Source organism: Mesoplodon mirus, assembly GCF_964341445.2.
Source record: "Mesoplodon mirus genome assembly, chromosome: 11".
Lineage (NCBI taxonomy): Eukaryota > Metazoa > Chordata > Mammalia > Artiodactyla > Ziphiidae > Mesoplodon > Mesoplodon mirus.
In genome coordinates, this window is record NC_138987.1 from 58,858,492 (window position 1) to 58,877,125 (window position 18,634).

The 18,634-nt window shown below is 47.6% G+C and overlaps 1 protein-coding gene and 1 pseudogene across 4 annotated transcripts; both read left to right on the forward strand.

Annotated features, from left to right (window-relative positions):
* Positions 1-356: 356 nt before the first annotated feature.
* Positions 357-6,616, forward strand: AMHR2 (anti-Mullerian hormone receptor type 2; the record flags this gene model as incomplete). Of its 3 annotated transcripts, XM_082635981.1 has the most annotated exons (11): positions 357-420; positions 724-906; positions 1,173-1,364; positions 1,659-1,733; positions 1,891-2,021; positions 2,137-2,367; positions 3,918-4,032; positions 4,175-4,347; positions 4,537-4,684; positions 4,852-4,988; positions 5,886-6,616. In XM_082635981.1, the coding sequence occupies 11 exons, from the start codon at positions 369-371 to the stop codon at positions 6,093-6,095; spliced, it is 1,647 nt and encodes a 548-aa protein (XP_082492107.1). The 3 variants fall into 3 exon arrangements, with proteins under 3 accessions (XP_082492107.1, XP_082492105.1, XP_082492106.1); XM_082635979.1 differs by lacking the exon at positions 5,886-6,616 and having other exon boundaries at positions 372-420; positions 4,856-4,992; XM_082635980.1 differs by lacking the exons at positions 4,537-4,684; positions 4,852-4,988 and having other exon boundaries at positions 372-420.
* Positions 6,617-13,382: 6,766 nt separating this feature from the next.
* On the forward strand, positions 13,383-14,385 carry LOC309811952 (3-hydroxyisobutyrate dehydrogenase, mitochondrial-like; annotated as a pseudogene). The gene has a single exon. The product of its transcript is annotated as a 3-hydroxyisobutyrate dehydrogenase, mitochondrial-like (transcript).
* The last annotated feature ends 4,249 nt before the right edge of the window (positions 14,386-18,634 follow it).

Consider the following 18,634-nt stretch of genomic DNA (forward strand, 5'->3'; position numbering starts at 1 on the left):
CCAGCCTGGGAAGGGCTGACAGGATCCAGCATTTTGTCCTAGGGTCAGCAAAGGGCAGAGGTTTGAAATTAGGCATTGCTGGGTTCTCAGCGGGACCACTAAGGCGCCCTCCTCCCACTTTACAGAGAAAAGAGGAGGTGGCTGAAGAGAGGAAGACACGAGATTGGTTCTCTGCTCCTCCCTCTCTCTCCCTGCTTCTCCCCACACCCATCCTCTCCCCCTCAGCAGCCGTCTCCCCCACAGAGACTGGGAAGAGGGAGGGGGTGGAGTTGGGGACTGAAGGATCAGCAGCCCCACGGTGCCCTGCATCTGAAGGAAGCTCTGGCCAGGGGCAGCCGTGTTGGTTCATGCTCCCCCCCTCCCACTGCATGATGCTGGGGATTCTGGGGCTTTGGGCACTGCTTCCCACAGCTGTGCAAGGTAAGTGTCTACAGGGAGGAGCAGGGTCCTTCCACCTATCCATTAAAGGAGGGGGCACTTAAAGCAGCAGCCACCCCTTTGAAAGAGTGGTGATGGGGTGGGCAAGTGAAGGTGATGGGTACAGCTATGGGTCCCCTTGGTGGGGGGGTCAGATTCCAGGCCTCTGCTGACCCTGTTTCCTCCTGTGGCTTTACCAGGCTGGCCCTGGGATATAAAACATGTTTTGTCTCTCTTTGGCTGCTGTTTTTGCCCCTGCATTCACTCTCATCTTGAACCCTCCCCTCTCCTTACCCTGGGCCGCAGCACCCCCGGGCAGGCGGACCTGTGTGTTCTTTGAGGCCCCTGGAGTGCGGGGAAGCACCAAGAATCTGGGGAAGCTGCTAGACGCAGGACCAGGGCCCCCCAGGGTTATCCGCTGCCTCTACAGCCGCTGCTGCTTTGGGATCTGGAACCTGACCCAAGACCAGGCACAGGTGGAGATGCAAGGTGAATATGGCACAGCACATGGCAGGCGATAGCCAGTGGGGGAGAGAGGCACATCCTGGGTGGGTGGGGTGGGGGGTGGCAGCTGAGGAGAGGAGTAGAAAGGGAATGTGTGGAGGGAAAGAAAAGCCCGTAAGAAATGGAAGGGACGCCTCTGATAGAGAAGGGACTCCCTCCGTGTTCCCAGACCCCGTTATGCTCACTCGTACACTCTTTCTCTCTCTCTCTCGCCCCCTTTCTCTCCTCTTCTCCCAATCCCATGCCATTAGGATGCCGAGACAGTGATGAGCCAGGCTGTGAGTCCCCCCACTGTGACCCGAGCCCCCGAGCCCATCCTAGTCCCAGCTTTACTCTCTTCACCTGCTCCTGTGGCACTGACTTCTGCAATGCCAATTACAGCCATCTGCCTCGTCTGGGGAGCCCTGGGACACCTGGTTCCCAGGGTCCCAAGGCCATCCCAGGTAGCCACCCAGGATGCTGGAGCCAGGTGGGGGCTGGAACCCAGGTTAGAATGAGAGGTAGAACCAGGGCCAATTCTCACTCTACCCCCCCCCCCCCCGCCCACCGCAACCCCGTCCCAAGCTTCCCTCCTCCTGGCCTTGAGAAGTTGGTTGCCCTGGTGACTGGGAGATAAGGGGGCTTGTGACCAGGGTGGGGGCGGGTGGAGAAGCAACTTCTCTGAGGAGCGGGAGAGGAGCAGAGAACATGATTTGGGACAGGGCTCATCCAGCCCGCGTTCTTGCCTTAACGTCCAGGCGAGTCCATCTGGACAGCACTGGTGCTGCTGGGGCTGCTGCTTCTCCTGCTGCTGCTGAGCAACATCGTCCTGGGTATTCATCTGCCCCACCCCTCCCTTGTGACCCCAACACACTGTCCCAGTGCTCTGACCCCTCTCCAGGCTCCCCTGACCCCCATCACTTCCCACAAAGCCCCCTTCCCAGTCTCTATACCCGGGCACCCCGGCCCTAAGGCTCTTCTCTGCCTCAGCCCTGCTACAACGGAAGGCCTGCCCAGTGCACAGTGGGCCAGAGCCAGGGCCAGAGCCGGAGCCGGAACCACACTCAGGCAGGGACTGGAGTGCCGAGCTGCCCGAGCTGCCCGAGCTGTGCTTCTCCCAGGTGCCCGGGGAGGGTGGGCGGCGGGCTCCTCTGGGCGCTCTCGGAGGGTGTGCTGGGGAGGAAGCCTGGCTCTGCTCCTAGCTGGGGCCCACACCCAGCACCATGTCCTCACCAGGTAATCCGGGAAGGAGGTCACGCAGTGGTGTGGGCCGGCCGGCTGCAAGGCAAGCTGGTAGCCATCAAGGCCTTCCCCCTGAGGGCTGTGGCCCAGTTCCAAGCTGAGAGAGCATTGTACGGGCTGCCGGGCCTACGGCATGACCACATTGTCCGCTTGATCACCGCCAGCAGGGGCAGCCCTGGTCCCCTGCCCTGTGGGCCCCTGCTGGTACTGGAACTACACCCCAAGGTGAGTGCTGAGGAACGCATATGTGTGTGTTTGCCTGTGTGTGGGAAGGCGTCGGGGCGGGGTGCTGGATGGCAGCGAGGCCCTGTCCACGCTTATTCTTTTGCTTTATTCTTATTCTTTAGATTTCCTTTTCTGTAGAACATTAGAAGTGACTTGTATTGTTTTTACCTTTTATTATTATAAGCAGTACTTGCTAACGTTTTTGACTTACATTGACAAGAAAAGGGAGAAATCAAAACAATTCATATTCCCAACCTCAAGGAAAACCATTGTTAAAGAATTACCTCCAGGCATTCAACTAATGTTTATGAACTATATGTCACACTTCCTGTGCTAGGAAAAACACACCCAGTCCCTGCCTTTCCAGATTTTATAGAGTAGTAGGGAAGCAGAAATGGATCAAGCAAACACAAAAAGAAGTGTAAAATGTCAAGCGTGTTAAGTGCTGAAAGAAAAGGTACTACAAGAGGGACTTCCCTGGTGGCACAGTGGGTAAGACTCTGTGCTCCCAATGCAGGGGGCCTGGGTTCGATCCCTGGCCAGGGAACTAGATCCCGCATGCGTGCTGCAAATAAGAGTTTTCATGCCACAAGTAAGAAGTCCCGTGCTGCAGCTAAGGAGCCCGCGAGATGCAACTAAAGGAGCCCACCTGCCGCAACTAAGACCCGGTGCAACCAAATAAATAAGTAATAAAAAAAGAAAGAAAAGAAAAGGTACTATAAAAAAAGAATAAGGAGGATCATGAGCAAAAAGGATGAAGAGGAATCGGTAGGCAGGGGCCAGACCACACTGGCCTTGTGGGCCTGCTAAGGACGTGGGACTTTATCAGTACCTGTAGTTCCTTCACCTCTGAAATCTTGAATTCTGCAAAGTCCCTTCTTTGACCAATGTACCTCACTGCCTAGCTCAAAAATCACTGCTTTTTTAGTTTTGTTTGTTTGTTTACCTTTCCTGGCACACTGAAAGTGCTCAATAATGTTTGCAGAATGAGGGACTCTATTGCTCCTTTCCCTCCAATTCCCAGTTGCTCCCTGCCAGCTGCTCTCCTACCCAATGGCTCTCCCCATCCGCGCTCTGCTACAAGGTGACACCTCAGGCCAGGTGGTTCGCGAGGGTGCCCCACCTAACCCGCTCTGCCTCTTCTGTTTCTGTCTGCACCCCAAGTCCTGTGAGGCAGTATGAGTTAGCTAAAGGTGAGTGATGCTGGAGTCAGACTGCTGAGGGTCAAGCTCTGCTACTCTCTTGCCCAGGGATTTCCAGCAAGCTCCTCATCTGTAAAACAGGAGTTCCTACCTCCCAGGGTTGTAGTGAGGGCTACAGGAGGCCTGGCACACAGTAAGTGCTTGGGACAGTTGAACTAGAGCTACTGTTTTTCCTGTCAATCCAACTGATGCACGTGCTCACTCCTCCACTGCCTGCTGCCTTGCCCTGGGTGTGTCGGTGTGTAAGTCTGCTGGGAGGTGCAGGGGGATCAATTGATCTCTGTTCCCTGGGGTGGATCAGCCCCCTCCAGCTTTGTGTGTCCCTCTCTTCTCTCTGCTTCTCCCCAGGGCTCCCTGTGCCACTACTTGGCCCAGCACACCAGTGACTGGGGAAGTTCCCTGCGGATGGCACTGTCCCTGGCGCAGGGCCTGGCGTTTCTCCATGAGGAACGCTGGCAGGATGGTGGGTGAGCTGGGGGCAGGAAGCCATGGGAGTCAGGAGCCACACCGCTGTTTCTGATTTTCCCTTAGCTTGGAGGGGAAGGATTGGGTCAAAAAGAGAAAGCAAGAAGATCCGTGTCCCTTCAACCTGGCTTCTCCCACAGGCCAATATAAACCAGGTATCGCCCACCGGGATCTGAGCAGCCAGAATGTGCTCATTCGGGACGATGGGTCATGCGCCATTGGAGACCTGGGCCTCGCCTTGGTGCTCCCTGGCCTCGCCCAGCCCCCAACCTGGGCTCCTACTCAACCCCGAGGCCCAGCTGCCATCATGGAGGTCAGTACTCTGGAGGAGGGTGAGGCCCAGGATGCTGATGGTGGTGCTGCTGAAGACGTGACAACAGTGCGGCATCTCCTGTAGCGCGTGGGATGTTGCTGAGTCTAGTTGGGGGGTGTTTGCATGGACCACTGTGTGGTGAGGATTGCCGTGGTGATGACTGTTGGCCCTCCATGCCTTGGTGTCTAGGCTGGCACCCAGAGGTACATGGCACCGGAGCTCTTGGACAAGACTCTAGACCTACAGGACTGGGGCACGGCCCTCCGGCGAGCTGATGTGTACTCTCTGGCTCTGCTCCTGTGGGAGATCATGAGCCGCTGCCCAGATTTGAGACCCGGTAAGGATGGGTGTGACAGTGGCCTCACTCCCCCCATGCCCCACCCACCCATTCCAGACCCACCTACCTCCTGACCCAGGAGGCTCTTCCCTTCTCCCTCTGGGCCATTCCGCAAGAAGTCACCCCCTCGGGCTAGCTGACACCTAGCCCCATGTGCCTTTTCCCAGACAGCAGAACACCACCCTTCCAACTGGCCTATGAGGCAGAACTGGGTAGCACCCCTACCACCTGTGAGCTGTGGACCTTGGCAGTGGAGGAGAGAAGGCGCCCTCACATCCCATCCACCTGGTGCTGCTTTGCCACAGTAAGAGGCCACAGGCTGGTGGGCTGGGGACCTGGAGAGGCCTGGCATGGGCTTCAAGGACTTGTCCACCAGGACCAGCCTACCTACTCCTAGCCCCTCTCATCTCCCACCCTCCTGGCTCATGGTCAGCTGGAGCTGGGCAAACTTGCTCTGAACCTCAGTTCATCCCTTTCCACCGTAAGTCTCACACAGCCCATTTCTGAGACACACACCTGCCTCTTGCTCAGTCTTGCCTTGTCCATCCCTCTTCTCTCCATCATCATTTTGTCCTGTCCCTCAGTTCCTTCCTCCAGGAAGCCCTCCTTGGCTTTGCTTCTGCCCTGAGCTCTGCCCCCAAGATGGCTCCTCTCCTAGTACACTGGAGCCCAACATTTAATCCAATAATTCCTCATGCTGTCCTACACATCTGTGTTTCTGCCATGACCCAATAAAAGCCAGAACTAAGTATGAAGGGTTAAAACAGTGGCCTAATAGTGAAATTTCAGGGTTTCGGAGGAAAATTGTTTCCTAACAGGAAGCCCATTCCTCTGCTACCTGATCTGAAGTTTCCACTGCACAAGTGTCTGTTGGGTTAGATAACAAAGGCCCAGGCATTGTTTGCAGAAGACCCTGATTGCCTGAGAGGAAGGAGAGTAATTTCCCATCAGCAGGGTAGGCCATTAATTAACCTGAATTAGCTCCTCAGAGGAAAAGGTGGACTCTTTGGAGAGAACCTGTCTCATGGGGAACAAGATGCAAAGGGCTGGATTTCAGTGAAGGGGAGGAAGAAGGCTCCAGGAAGGACCAGAACAAGAGTGTTGAGAACAGGGCCGTGATAGATACCTTTTAACCCTGGGAACACTCATGGGGCCACTCAGGGTCCTGGGGTAAAGCCTGCCTCCTGGTCATTCTTCCCAGGACCCTGGCGGCCTGAGAGAGCTCCTGGAGGACTGCTGGGATGCAGACCCAGAAGCACGGCTGACAGCTGAGTGTGTACAGCAGCGCCTGGCTTCCCTGGCCCGTCCTCAGGAGGCCCACCCCTTCCCACAGGGCTGTCCACGTGGCTGCCCACCTCTCTGCCCAGAAGACCGTCTCTCCACTCCTCCGCCCTGCCATTCTCCCTCGTAGGCCTCAGCTGAGTGTCTGCCACTTCAGTGTTCAGCAAGGCCCTTGTTCCAGAAATCCTCAACCTGCCAGTACCAGTTCTCATGTGTAAATATGCAGTTCATGTAGAGTCGGTGCACACAGAAACATAAATACGGTGATCAGGTGCCTGTCTGCTCTGCCTCGCCATGGCCCTTCCTACTTGCCAAATGCTTGGATGGATCCTTCCGTGGGTATCCAATCCACTGCTTCTGACCAGTGACTGGTGTGTGGGGGGGGGTATGCACAGGAAAGAGATAAAGTCAGCTTCCCCGACTCTATGTCCTGGTCCTGAGGCCTTCCTCCCTTCCAGAAATCCTGCACTCCTCCTGTCTCTCTCCTTTTCCTTCTCTTTCATAAGCCTTTATTTGGTGGAATCTCATACTGGCACTGGGAAAAGGGTGAGAGAGATGAAATTGCTGCTCTGAAACTACTCCGAGACCCACAGCTCATTTTGTTGGCCACCCATACAGTGTCCTGGGGCAGTATCCTCTCCTGAGGCTTGAGTGGGGAGGCCTCACAGAGCACAGGATGCTTGAGATGTGTCTTGAAGACCAGGAGTTTTCCAGGAGTGTTGGAGCAGTAGGGCATTCCTGGCCCAGTGAGCTGTACTGTCATGTGGTGCAGTAAGAAACTGCAAGGAGGACTTCCCTGGTGGCACAGGGGTTAAGAATCCACCTGCCAATGCAGGGGATAGGGGTTCAATCCCTGGTCCGGGAAGATCCCACATGCAGCAGAGCAAGAAAGCCCGTGCGCCACAACTACTGAACCTGCACTCTGGAGCCTGCGAGCCACAACTATTTAGCCTGTGCACCACAGCTACCGAAGCCCATGCGCCTAGAGCCCGTGCTCTGCAACAAAGATAAACCACCGCACCGCAACGAACAGTAGTCCCTGCTCGCCCCAACCAGAGAAAGCCCACGCGCAGCAACAAAGACCCAATGCAGCCAAAAAAAAAAAAAAAAAAGATCTTAAGGGAATTGAGGGAATGCAGGAACAAAGCAAAAGCTGTCAAGAAACAATAGTTCAGGGATAAAACAGAGTCCTAATTCCTCCTCAAGGGGTATACACAACAATCTGACAAGTTCTGCAGGCTCCCACCAAGGTGGAGAATGGAATGATGATGTTCACCTTTTCTGACATTCATGACTTCAATCAACTAAAGCTTGGACTCTGTCACCCTTTGCCCCACTTCTATGCTGAATTTTCCTCTGCTCAAGCCCCTTCGTGAATATGCATGTTACCCTTAGCTTAAAAATTCCCCAATTTTGCTGTTCAGGGAAACACTGCTTTGGGACAGATTCCCAGTGTTCTCCTTACTTGCTACAAGCAATAAATCCTTCCTTCTTCTTCCTTCTTCTTTGGCTTGGTTGTGTCTTTTAGCTTGACACCTACCAAGAGGTGAACCCAGTTTTCAGGTAACAAGAGGTCATTCTCTCAACCACTACACTGTACTAAGTGAACTGTCCTATCTAGGGTCAATGTCTCCTCATGTAAACTTGAACCCCTCTTTTCCTGGTCACAGGAATTTGCTCCTTCAGTTATCCCTTCTTTCTCCAGCAAAAGCATTTTTTCTCTCTACTGGATTATTCCTATCAGTTTACAAACATGATTTAAACTCTCCCATCTTAAAAAGCCCTTCCCAGACTGCCCATCCTCCCTTTTTTTTGCCCATTCTCTTATGATTACTGCTCCATTCCTCTGCTTCTTGTTTACCAACACTCCTTGGACGAATTGCTTTTATTTACTGCCTCCACCTCTCACGTTTCGTTCTCTTCTCAATTCGTTGCAGGCAAAATTTCAGCCCTAGAATGTAATTAAAACCACTCTTAAAAAGTTCACTATTCTTGGGACTTCCCTGGTGGTGCAGTGGTTAAGAATCCACCTGCCAATGCAGGGGACACGGGTTTGATCCCTGGTCCAGGAAGACCCCACATGCCGCAGAGCAACTAAGCCCGCGAGCCACAACTACTGAGCCCGCATGCCGCAGCTACTGAAACCCACACACCTAGAGCCCGTGCTCCACAACAGGAGAAGCCACCGCAGTGAGAAGCCCGTGCACTGCAACGAAGAGTAGGCCCTGATTGCGGCAACTAGAGAAAGCCCACGCACAACAATGAAGACCCAACACAGCCAAAATAAATAAATAAATAAATAAATAAATTTATTTTAAAAAGTTCACTATTCATGCAAAATCCAATGGCCAGTTCTCTGTCTGCATCCTACATAATGTATCAGCAGCATCTGAACATTTGATAGCTCCCTCCTTGAATCTTTCCTTCACACTTCCCTCTGATTTTCCACTTCCTCACTGAAGAAGGGGAAAATCTGTATCCTTTCTTATCCTTTGCTCATTCCTCTTCTCTTGCCAGTTTCTAAATATTGGCAGGCCTGAGGCCACGGGCTGGGCCCTCTTTTCTACTCTGGCTACCCCTGCTCCCTGGCTGAGCTTATCTGGCTCCGTGAATTTTTAAAAACTTTTGTTTGTTAAAAATATTTATTTATTTATTATTGGCTGTGTCAGGTCTTAGTTGTGGCACACGGGCTCTTTGTTGCGGTGCGAGGGCTTCCCTCTAGTTGTGGCATGTGGGCTCCAGAGTGCTTGGGCTCAGTAGTTGTGGCACATGGGCTCTCTAGTTGTGGTGCACAGGTTCTGTAGTTGTGGTGCATGGGCTCCAGAGTGCATGGGCTCCAGAGCATGCAGGCTGTCTAGTTGTGGCGCATGGGCTCAGTAGTTGTGGCACGCGGGCTTAGTTGCCCCACAGCATGTGGGTTCTTAGTTCCCCGACCAGGGATTGGACCTATGTCCCCTGCATTGGAAGGTGGATTCTTAACCACCGGACCACCAGGGAAGTCCCCATCTGGATCCTTTATTTGTTTATTTATTTATTTTATTGGAGTTTATTTATTTTTATTGGAGTATAATTGCTTTACAATGTTGTGTTGGTTTCTGCTGTACAATGAAGTGAATCAGCTTTATGTATACCTATATCCCCTCCCTCTTGGACCTCCCTCCCACACCCCCCCGTCCCACCCATCTAGGTCATCACAGAGCACTGAGCTGAGCTTCCTGTGCTTTATAGCATGTTCCCGCTAGCTATTTTACGCATGGTAGTGTATATATGTCAATCCTAATCTCCTAATTTGTCCCACCCTCTCCTTTCCCCCCACCACCCGCCGCCGTGTCCACATGTCCGTTCTCTATGTCTGCGTCTCTATTCCTGCCCTGCAAATAGGTTCATCTGTACCATTTTTCTAGATTCCATATATATGCATTAATATACGACATTTGTTTTTCTCTTTCTGGCTTACTGGTTCCTTTAGATACCTTGATAACTCTCGATTTTTTTTCTCTTCAGACAAGACCTCTCCCTGAGCGCCAGACTGCCAAATCCAACTGCCTTCTTAACACTTCCGCTTGGATATCTGATAACCATCCTAAACTTAACTTTGTCCAAAAGTACTCACATCTGCTCCTCCCCCATCTTATTTCAGTAAATGACACAATTATTTCCTAGTTGCTCAATATTCTTGGGTTCATCCTTGATTTCTCTGTTTCTTCCACCTCTACCTCCAGTCCAAATCTGCTAAGCTCTACCTTAAAAAAAAAAAAAAAAACCTGGTAGGGGCTTCCCTGGTGGCGCAGTGGTTGAGAGTCCGCCTGCTGATGCAGGGGACACCGGTTCGTGCCCCGGTCTGGGAAGATCCACATGCCGCGGAGTGGCTGGGCCGTGAGCCATGGCCACTGAGCCTGCGTGTCCGGAGCCTGTGCTCCACAATGGGAGAGGCCACAGCAGTGAGAGGCCCGTGTACCGCAAAAAAAAAAAAAAAAAAAACAAACAACCTGGTAAATCAACTATACTTCGATTAAAAAAAAAATACACAGAGTTTGACCCCTCCTGATCATCTCTACAACTTCCATCCAAGCCACCACCATTCCTTCTCTGGAGTACAGTAGTAGCCTCCTAACTGGGTTCTCTGCTTCCACTTTAACCGTTTCTCCCTATTTTGTTCTTTCACCACACAGTAGCCAGAATAATAACAATAATTACTATTATTATTATTTTACCATTTTAACCATTTTTTTAAAATTAATTAATTTATTGATTTATTTTTGGCTGTGTTGGGTCTTCGTTTCTCTGCGAGGGCTTTCTCTAGTTGCAGCAAGCGGGGGCCACTCTTCATCGCGGTGCGCGGGCGTCTCACTATCGCGGCCTCTCTTGTTGCGGAGCACAGGCTCCAGACGCGCAGGCTCAGTAGTTGTGGCTCATGGGCCTAGTTGCTCCACGGCATGTGGGATCTTCCCAGACCAGGGCTCGAACCCGTGTCTCCTGCATTAGCAGGCAGATTCTCAACCACTGCGCCACCAGGGAAGCCCCATTTTAACCATTTTTAAGCATACAGTACAGTGACATTAAGTACATTCACACTGTTGTGCAACTGTGATCGTTGTCCTCCAGAACTTTTTCATCTTTCTAAACTTAAATTCTGTGCCTATTAAACAATAAATCTCCATTCCCCACTGCCTCCAGTCCCTGCTAATTACTTTCTGTCTCTATGAATTTGACTACTCTAGGTACTTCATATAAGTGGAATCATACAGCATTTGTCTTTCTGTGCCTGGCTTAATTCACTCAGCATAATATCTTCAAGGTTCATCCATAGTGTAGCATGTGTCAGACTCTCCTTCCTTTTTAGGGCTGAATACTATTCCATTGTATGCATATACCACATTTTGTTTATCCATTCATCTGTTGATAGACATTTGGCTTGTTTCCATCTTTGGGCTGTTATGAATAATGCTTCTATGAACATTGGTTTACAGAATGACTTTTTAAAAATGAAAATCAGATCATGTCATTCCTCTGCTCATAACCCTCCAGAGGCTTCCATTCACACTTAGAATAATATCTAAACTCTTTCCCATGACTTACAAGGATCTGTAAATACTGGCACCACAGCTCCTCCCCTTATTTCAATTAATTTTTCTACATAGTACACATCACTATCTGACATTTTATTATATATTTATTTATATTCTGCCTCTCCCACCAAGTTATTACCTCGATGAAGGCAAGGATTTTTTCTCTGTGTTTTCACTCTATCCCTAGTGCTTAGAACAGTACCTGGATAGCTTGAGAAATATTTGTTGAATGAATGAATGACAGAAGCATGGTAAATCATTAATGATTTAATGAATCAGAGAAATGAGCTTTACAAGCATTATTTAAATGCTTTTTAAATAATCTGCGTTTAGGGAATTCCCTGGCGGTCAAGTGGTTAGGACTCTGTGCTTCCACAGCAGGGGTCACGGGTTCGATCCCTGGTCAGGGAACTAAGATCCCACAAGCTGCTTGGCGTGGGGAAAAAAAAAAAAATCTGAGTTTAAATCTGAGGAAGAATTTCCCAACTAGCAGGTAGGTGAAGAGAGGTATGGAGGATATTGGCAGCCTCTGAGGGTCCTGAAGGGAGGTTAAAATCATCCTAGTCTAACAGTAAAAGTTCGTAATATTAAGAATCATGATAGTAATACATGGTAGCATATAGTAAGTACTTATTATGTGACAGACACACGATTATCTCATCACAACCCTATGAGGTAGGTACCATTGCCACTGTTTTACAAATGAGGGAATTGAGGTTAAATAACTTATTCAAGGTCACACAATAAGTGTCAAAGTCAGGATTTGAATCCAGGTCTCTCTAACTCCAGAACCACCTTGCTCTATTCCTCTTTGTCCATTCATTCATTCATGTAGTTATTTATTTAACAGTGTATTCATTTATACCATCCTATGTACCAGGCACTGTGTAAACTGTTAAGTGTTCTTACTTTCAAGAAGCTTACAGTCTAATGTAGGAAGCTAACATAAGTAATTACTGATTCATGTATAATTATAAACTGAGATAGGTGTGCTAAAGGAAAGACAAGATTCTACTAGAGGCTACAACAAAGGAGTTTTACCTGACTAGGGTGTCAAGGAGGCTTCCCTGAAGAAGTGATCCTGGAGCTGAGAGCTGATGAATGAGCAGGATTTAATTAGGCAAAGTGGAGAGAGATGGGGAGGGCATTCCAGGCTGCAGGAGCAGCAAGTGCAAAGGCCCTCCTGCAAATGGGACCAAGATCTTCTGGAGGGATGAAAGAAGCCTAGGGGCTGAAGAGCAGAAAGCCAGGGGTGAGTAGTATGAGAGGAGACCAGCAAGGTAGCAGGGCCAGACCACTGCAGACATTGCAGTAATAAGATTTTGAGTATTTTTTTGTTGGACAAGTTGGAGGAAACAGACACCCATATATTTCTGGTGAGAATGTTAATAAATATAACCTCTATGGAGGGTAATTCATCAATACCTATAAAAAAGTAAAAATATGTAAAATGACATATTTGTCAGGTTATATGTTGCAGCATTGTTTTTAACAGCAGAAGATTGAAAATAACACAAATATCTATTGACTGGTTAAATTGATTATGGTACATCATACAAAAGAATCAAATAGGGTTGTGAAAAAGACTGAAGACACACTGTGCTGACTGGTATGGAAACATCTCCAAGATATATTAAGTGGGGGGAAAAGTTGCAAATTAAACTCTGCATAGTTTGCTGTTTGTATACTTAAAAGAGGGGATATAAATTTATATCAGTATTTGCTTGATTGTAATGAAGAAACTGTGGAAGTATATATAAGAACCAAGTTATGTGGTTGTGTGGGCTATGTGGGTTGGGGGAGGCTGGGTAAAGAGAACAAGAGTGGGAGGGAGACTTTTCACTTTCTACCTCTTGGTCCTTTTTGGTTTTCAAAGCATGTGAACATATTACCTATTCAACAAAAGTGAATATGTACATGAAAAAATAATTTCCACCTTTGTCTTAAGGATAATGCAAAGCCATTGAAGAATCTTAAGCAGTAGGGTGATGTCACAGTTGGCTTTAGGAGACAATTTCTGAGGTGGGAGAATGAATTAGAAGAGGGCCGGAGTGGATGCTGACCGGACATTTAATAAGACACCACTTCATACCCACTAGCATGGCTGTACTAATCAAGACAGACAGCAACAAGTGCTGGTGCAGACGTGGGGTAATTGGAACACTTATACATTGCTGGTGGGGATGTAAAATGGTGTGGCTATTTTGGAAAGTAGTCTGGCAGTTCCTCAAAAAAGTTAAGCATACAGTTACCGTATTACCTAGCAAGTCCTCTCTTAAGTAAATACCCAACAGAATTGAAAACATATGGTGGTTGCACGCGTCCCCACGCACCCTCACAGTCAGTGGATGAGCCGGGGCAGCAAGGCAGCCTCCTTACAGCTCTGTGGAGGGCCTCGGGCCTCCCTACTGGAGCCGCTGGCAGGGGCCAGCCTTGCAGTGGTGTGTTCTAGGTCAATGGCTTCTAAGATTCCAGCTGGATTCACTGGACTAGGCGAATGGGGCATCCAATGGCAAAAAAATCTCATGAAGCATGGCTATCGGCTTGATATTTATGATGTGTTCCCTGATGCATGCAAAGAATTTCTCGATGCAGGTATACAGGTAGTGTCCTCCCCAGCAGATGTAGCCAAAAAAGCTGACGGAATTATTACAATGTTGCCCACCAGTATCAGTGCAATAGAAGCTTATTCCGGAGCAAATGGAATTCCAAAAAAAGTGAAGAAAGGCTCACTATTAATAGACTCCAGTACTATTGATCCTACAGTTTCGAAAGAATTGGCCAAAGATGTTGAGAAAATGGAAGCAATTTTCATGGATGCCCCTGTTTCTGGTGGTGTGGGAGCTGCTCAGTCTGGGAACCTAATGTTTATGGTGGGAGGAGTCACAGATGAATTTGCTGCTGCCCAAGAGTTGCTGGGGTACAAGGGCTCCAATGTGGTGCATTGTGGAGCCCTTGGGACTGGGCAGGCTGGGAGGATCGGCTACAACACACTGTTGGTATGGTATGATTGGAACTGCTGATGCTATGAATCTGGGAATCAGGTTGGGGCTTGGCCCAAAACCATTGGCTAAAATCCTATATGTGAGCTCAGGACAGCTTTGGTCAAGTGATACTTGTAATCCCCTACCTGGCATGATTGATGGAGTTCCCTTGCCTAATAACTATCAGGGTGGATTCAGAACAACACTCATGACTAAGGATCTGGGATTAGCACAAGACTCTGAGGTTAGCACGAAGAGCCCAATCCTTCTACAGCCCATCAGATCTACAGGATGAGGTATGTGAAGGGCTACTCAGAGAAAGCTGCTCATCTGTGTTCCAGTTTCTATGGAGGAGGAGACATTCTGAGTTTGCCCTTTGGCGGTGGACACTGTTGGAAACCAGAGTCTATTTTGGAACCTCCTTATAGCTTGCTCCACAAGTAAATGGGTCTGTCTGCTTTTGATTTTCTTGGTCACAGTAAACCCTGGGATTTTTCACCCATTTTTAACGGCTTATTCTTTTTTTTTTAATCTATTTAGCAAACACATAATACCTGAAAAATTCTGTTAGCTACTGATGGTCCCTGCTAACTAGCTGACTGAACTTTTTCAAAAATTTGATCCCTGAGCATCTTTAACTAAATAGTTGCATATTTCAATCAGGATATTATTTACTCCAATTTACAAATAAAACTACATTTTTTTTAACAGGATAAAACATATTTTAGGGGAATGAAAAGAAACTGGTGTGAAGAAAGGACTTATAGAAAGGGGAAGTATAGTGAATTACTACCTGTGTCCCTCCGAAAGTTTGTCCTTTTAACCAAGTGGTGGTATTCTTGCATTACTGAGGTTACTAATTTATTTTCTAGGAGTTGATAAAGCAAGAGAACGCCTTGCTGCATGTTATATAATTTGGACTCTGTTACATTTATCTTGGTGTGTCCCTCTTGTAACAACTCCCAATACTCAGCAAACTTGTTTTTTATATTTTTGTTTCCTTGTACATTCTTTTTTTTAAAAATAATTTTATTTACTTATTTATTTTTGGCTGTGTTGGTTTTTCGTTGCTGCGCGGGCTTTCTCTAGTTGTGGTGAGTGGGAGCTACTCTTCATTGCGGCGCCTGGGCTTCTCATTGAGGTGGCTTCTCTTGTTGCGGAGCATGGGCTCTAGGTGCACAGGCTTCAGTAGTTGTGGCTTGTGGGCTCAGTAGTTGTGGCTCGCGGGCTCTAGAGCGCAGGCTCAGTAGTTGTGGTGCACGGCCTTAGTTGCTCTGCCGCATGTGGGATCTTCCCGGACCAGGGCTTGACGCTGTGTCCCCTAGCATTGGCCGGTGGATTCTTAACCACTGCACCACCAGGGCAGTCCTCCTTGTACATTCTTACTACATGTTTTTTGACTTCAAAAGAATGACATCTTTAGAACTGTTTCAGAGCCAAGGATGATATGTGTTTTAGATAATTATTACATTATTCTAAATATAACCATATAATTTTGAATTCAACCACATTTCTATGCTGATAATAAAAAAAACATATGGTCATGCACAAATTTGTACATGAATGTTCATAGCAGTGATATATATAATAGGCAAAACATAAAAACAATTCAAATGTCCATCAGCTGATGAATGGATAAACTAAATGTGGTATACCCAAACAGTGGCATATTATTCAGTATTTCCTTCATAAAAAAAGAATGAACTACTGATTCATACTGCAACATGGATGAACCTTGAAATATTATGCAAAGTGAAAGAAGCCAGTCACGATAGGCCACGTGTTGTACAAGTTTCCGTTTGTATAAAATGTTTAAAATAGGAGAATTTATAAATTGATTAGTGGTTGCTAAGGGCTTGGGCGGAATGGGGGGGAGGTAGGGAGAGGAATGAGGTATTCACTACTAATGGGGTGTGGAATTATTTTAAGGGGGACAAAAAATGTTCTAAAATTAAATAATGGCAATGGTTGCACAAGCTCAGAATATGCTAAAAACTATTGAACTGTACCCTTTAAATGGGTGAATTGTATGGTATATGAACTATATTTCAATAAAGCTGCTTTAAAAAAGAAATAGTTTTAAATATTTAAATTCTAAGAGGCATCATGCTCATATAGACACATCAATAATTTCTTTCACTCAATGATCTTACAAGGAAGAAATAACTCAGATATAAATTGCATTAAAAACAAAAACAAAAAAAGTGCCAGTCCCAATTCATCTCAAATATTTAGCACAAACCTGATATAAAAATATATCAATATGTACTATGGTTATGTAAAACATAATATTGTATGTCAACTGTATTTCAATAAAATATATATAACAAAAAAATTTTAATTAAAAAATTAAAAATTGGGACTTCTGGGCTTCCCTGGTGGCGCAGTGGTTGAGAATCCGCCTGCCGATGCAGGGCCTGGTCTGGGAAGATCCCACATGCCGCGGAGCAGCTGGGCCCGTGAGCCATGGCCGCTGAGCCTGCGCGGCTGGAGCCTGTGCTCCGCAACGGGAGAGGCCACAGCAGTGAGAGGCCCGCACACTGCAAAAAAAAAAGAAAAAAAAAAAAGAAAATTGGGACTTCCCTGGTGGTCCAGTGGTTGACTCTGCGCTCTCAATGCAGAGGGCCTGGGTTTGTTCCTTGGTCAGGAAACTAGATCCCACATATCTCAACTACGAGTCTACATGCTGCAGCTAAGAGTTCACATGCCGCAACTAAAGATCCCACATGCTTCAGCGAAGATCCCACACGTTGCAACTAAGACCCAGCGCAGCCAAATAAATAAATAAATATCTAAAAAATTAAAAATCTATCAAAAATTTTAGTTCAAGATGACAAACTCAGTATAAAATTTATCTTCAAATTTTTTTGTAACTCACAAATTTGTTTTCATTATGGTTTAGTTCAAAGTATTTAATTTCCATCATGTGTTATACTTTGACCCAGAGTTATTTGCAAGACTGTTTTTTTTTTAATTTCCAAATGTATGTTTGTGTTGCCAAATGCACACAAGCTCATGTGCCCGACGCACAGTGAAGCCACACCAGAACTTTGGAGTTTGGAGCAGAGAAAGGTTTATTGCAGGACCGAGCAAGGAGAACCAGTGGTTTGTGCTCAAAAAACCCAAAATTTTTTTTTTTTTTTTTGCAGTACACGGGCCTCTCACTGCTGTGGCCTCTCCTGTTGTGGAGCACAGGCTCCGGACGCGCAGGCTCAGCGGCCATGGCTCACGGGCCCAGCCACTCCGCGGCATGTGGGATCTTCCCGGACCGGGGCACGAACCCGTGTCCCCTGCATCGGCAGGCGGACTCTCAACCACTGTGCCACCAGGGAAGCCCAAAAAACCCAAAGTTTTTGATGGTTTTCGGGGAAGAGTTTTTATAGGCAAAATTTGGGGTGAGGCCTGCAGGACATGTGACTTTCTTCTAATGGGTTGGTGGTGAGGTAACTGAGATGGTATTCCAGGAATCTTGTGCTCAGCTGGAATTTACCATCCTCCAACTGGGTGGAGGTCTTAGTTTTCACAGAATAACTCAGAAATATATTGTTATGTATATCCCTTTGTTACAGATGAGGGTTCTTGGCCTCCCTAATCAATAGAAATTGATCAGAGGTCAGACAAGAAATTCAGGCAAGCCTTTACTGGGGCCCCTGCTACAGCAGGGGGGAGCAAGAATGCACAACAGGTTCCCTCGCTGGCTCGCTCCCTGAGGGTTGGGTGGTGAGCTCGTTCCTTATAAGAGGTGAGGGTAGGGATGTGTCCAGGGGTTGGGCTGGAGGGGTGGCTTAGGTGTTTTGCCCACCCCTTAGGTGGTGGTGTGTGCAGGGAGCATGTGCAGTACCCTGCTTTTGCTGCGGGCTCTTCAAAAGTGGCAGTTGGGTTTTTGGTCTCTTTGTATCTTTTGTCCAGAATTTGCCCCAACTGTGCATGCACATTATGTTTAGTCCCGTACAGTCTCTTTGTATTTTGTTGCTCGAGGAGAGGTGTGTCCAGATGCAAAAACTGCAGCACTGCAGCAAAGGGTCCCAGGTCCCAGCCTGTCTCACCTTCAGGAGAAACCAGGGCCCTGCTTTATTGATGCACTATTGTTTTTTGACTGTTCATCCTTTGTTTCTGCATTCCCTCCCTTCCCTAATTAGTAACTGTTTGAATCTGCCTTTTGGAATTCAGGGAAGGTCTAGGAGGCTAAACCCTTTTTCCTACAAACTAGAAAAGGGGACAGACACGGAAAGGCTTTTGTACCCCTGAGGGCCCCACAGGGTCCTGCTCAGTTTCATTTGTATTTATATTTTATGTTGCGGTCAAAGAATACAGTATGTAATACACAATTCTCTGAAATTTGAATTATATTAGTTGAGACCAAGTTTTTAAAATGTTTTATGTATGCTTAAGAAGGATAAGTATTTTTAAATTTTGGGTGTATAGTTCTATATATATTCATTAAATCAAACTTGTTAATTGTGTTATTAAAAAAATAGAGGCCATTGCTGCAATCCAGTTGAGAGATGATGGTAGGCTGGGAGCAGAGAAGATAGAGAGAAGTGTAGAGATTCTAGATTTATTTGGGAAACAAAACGGACCCTTCCTGAAGTTGGAAGGAGATGCAGGGGAAAGGT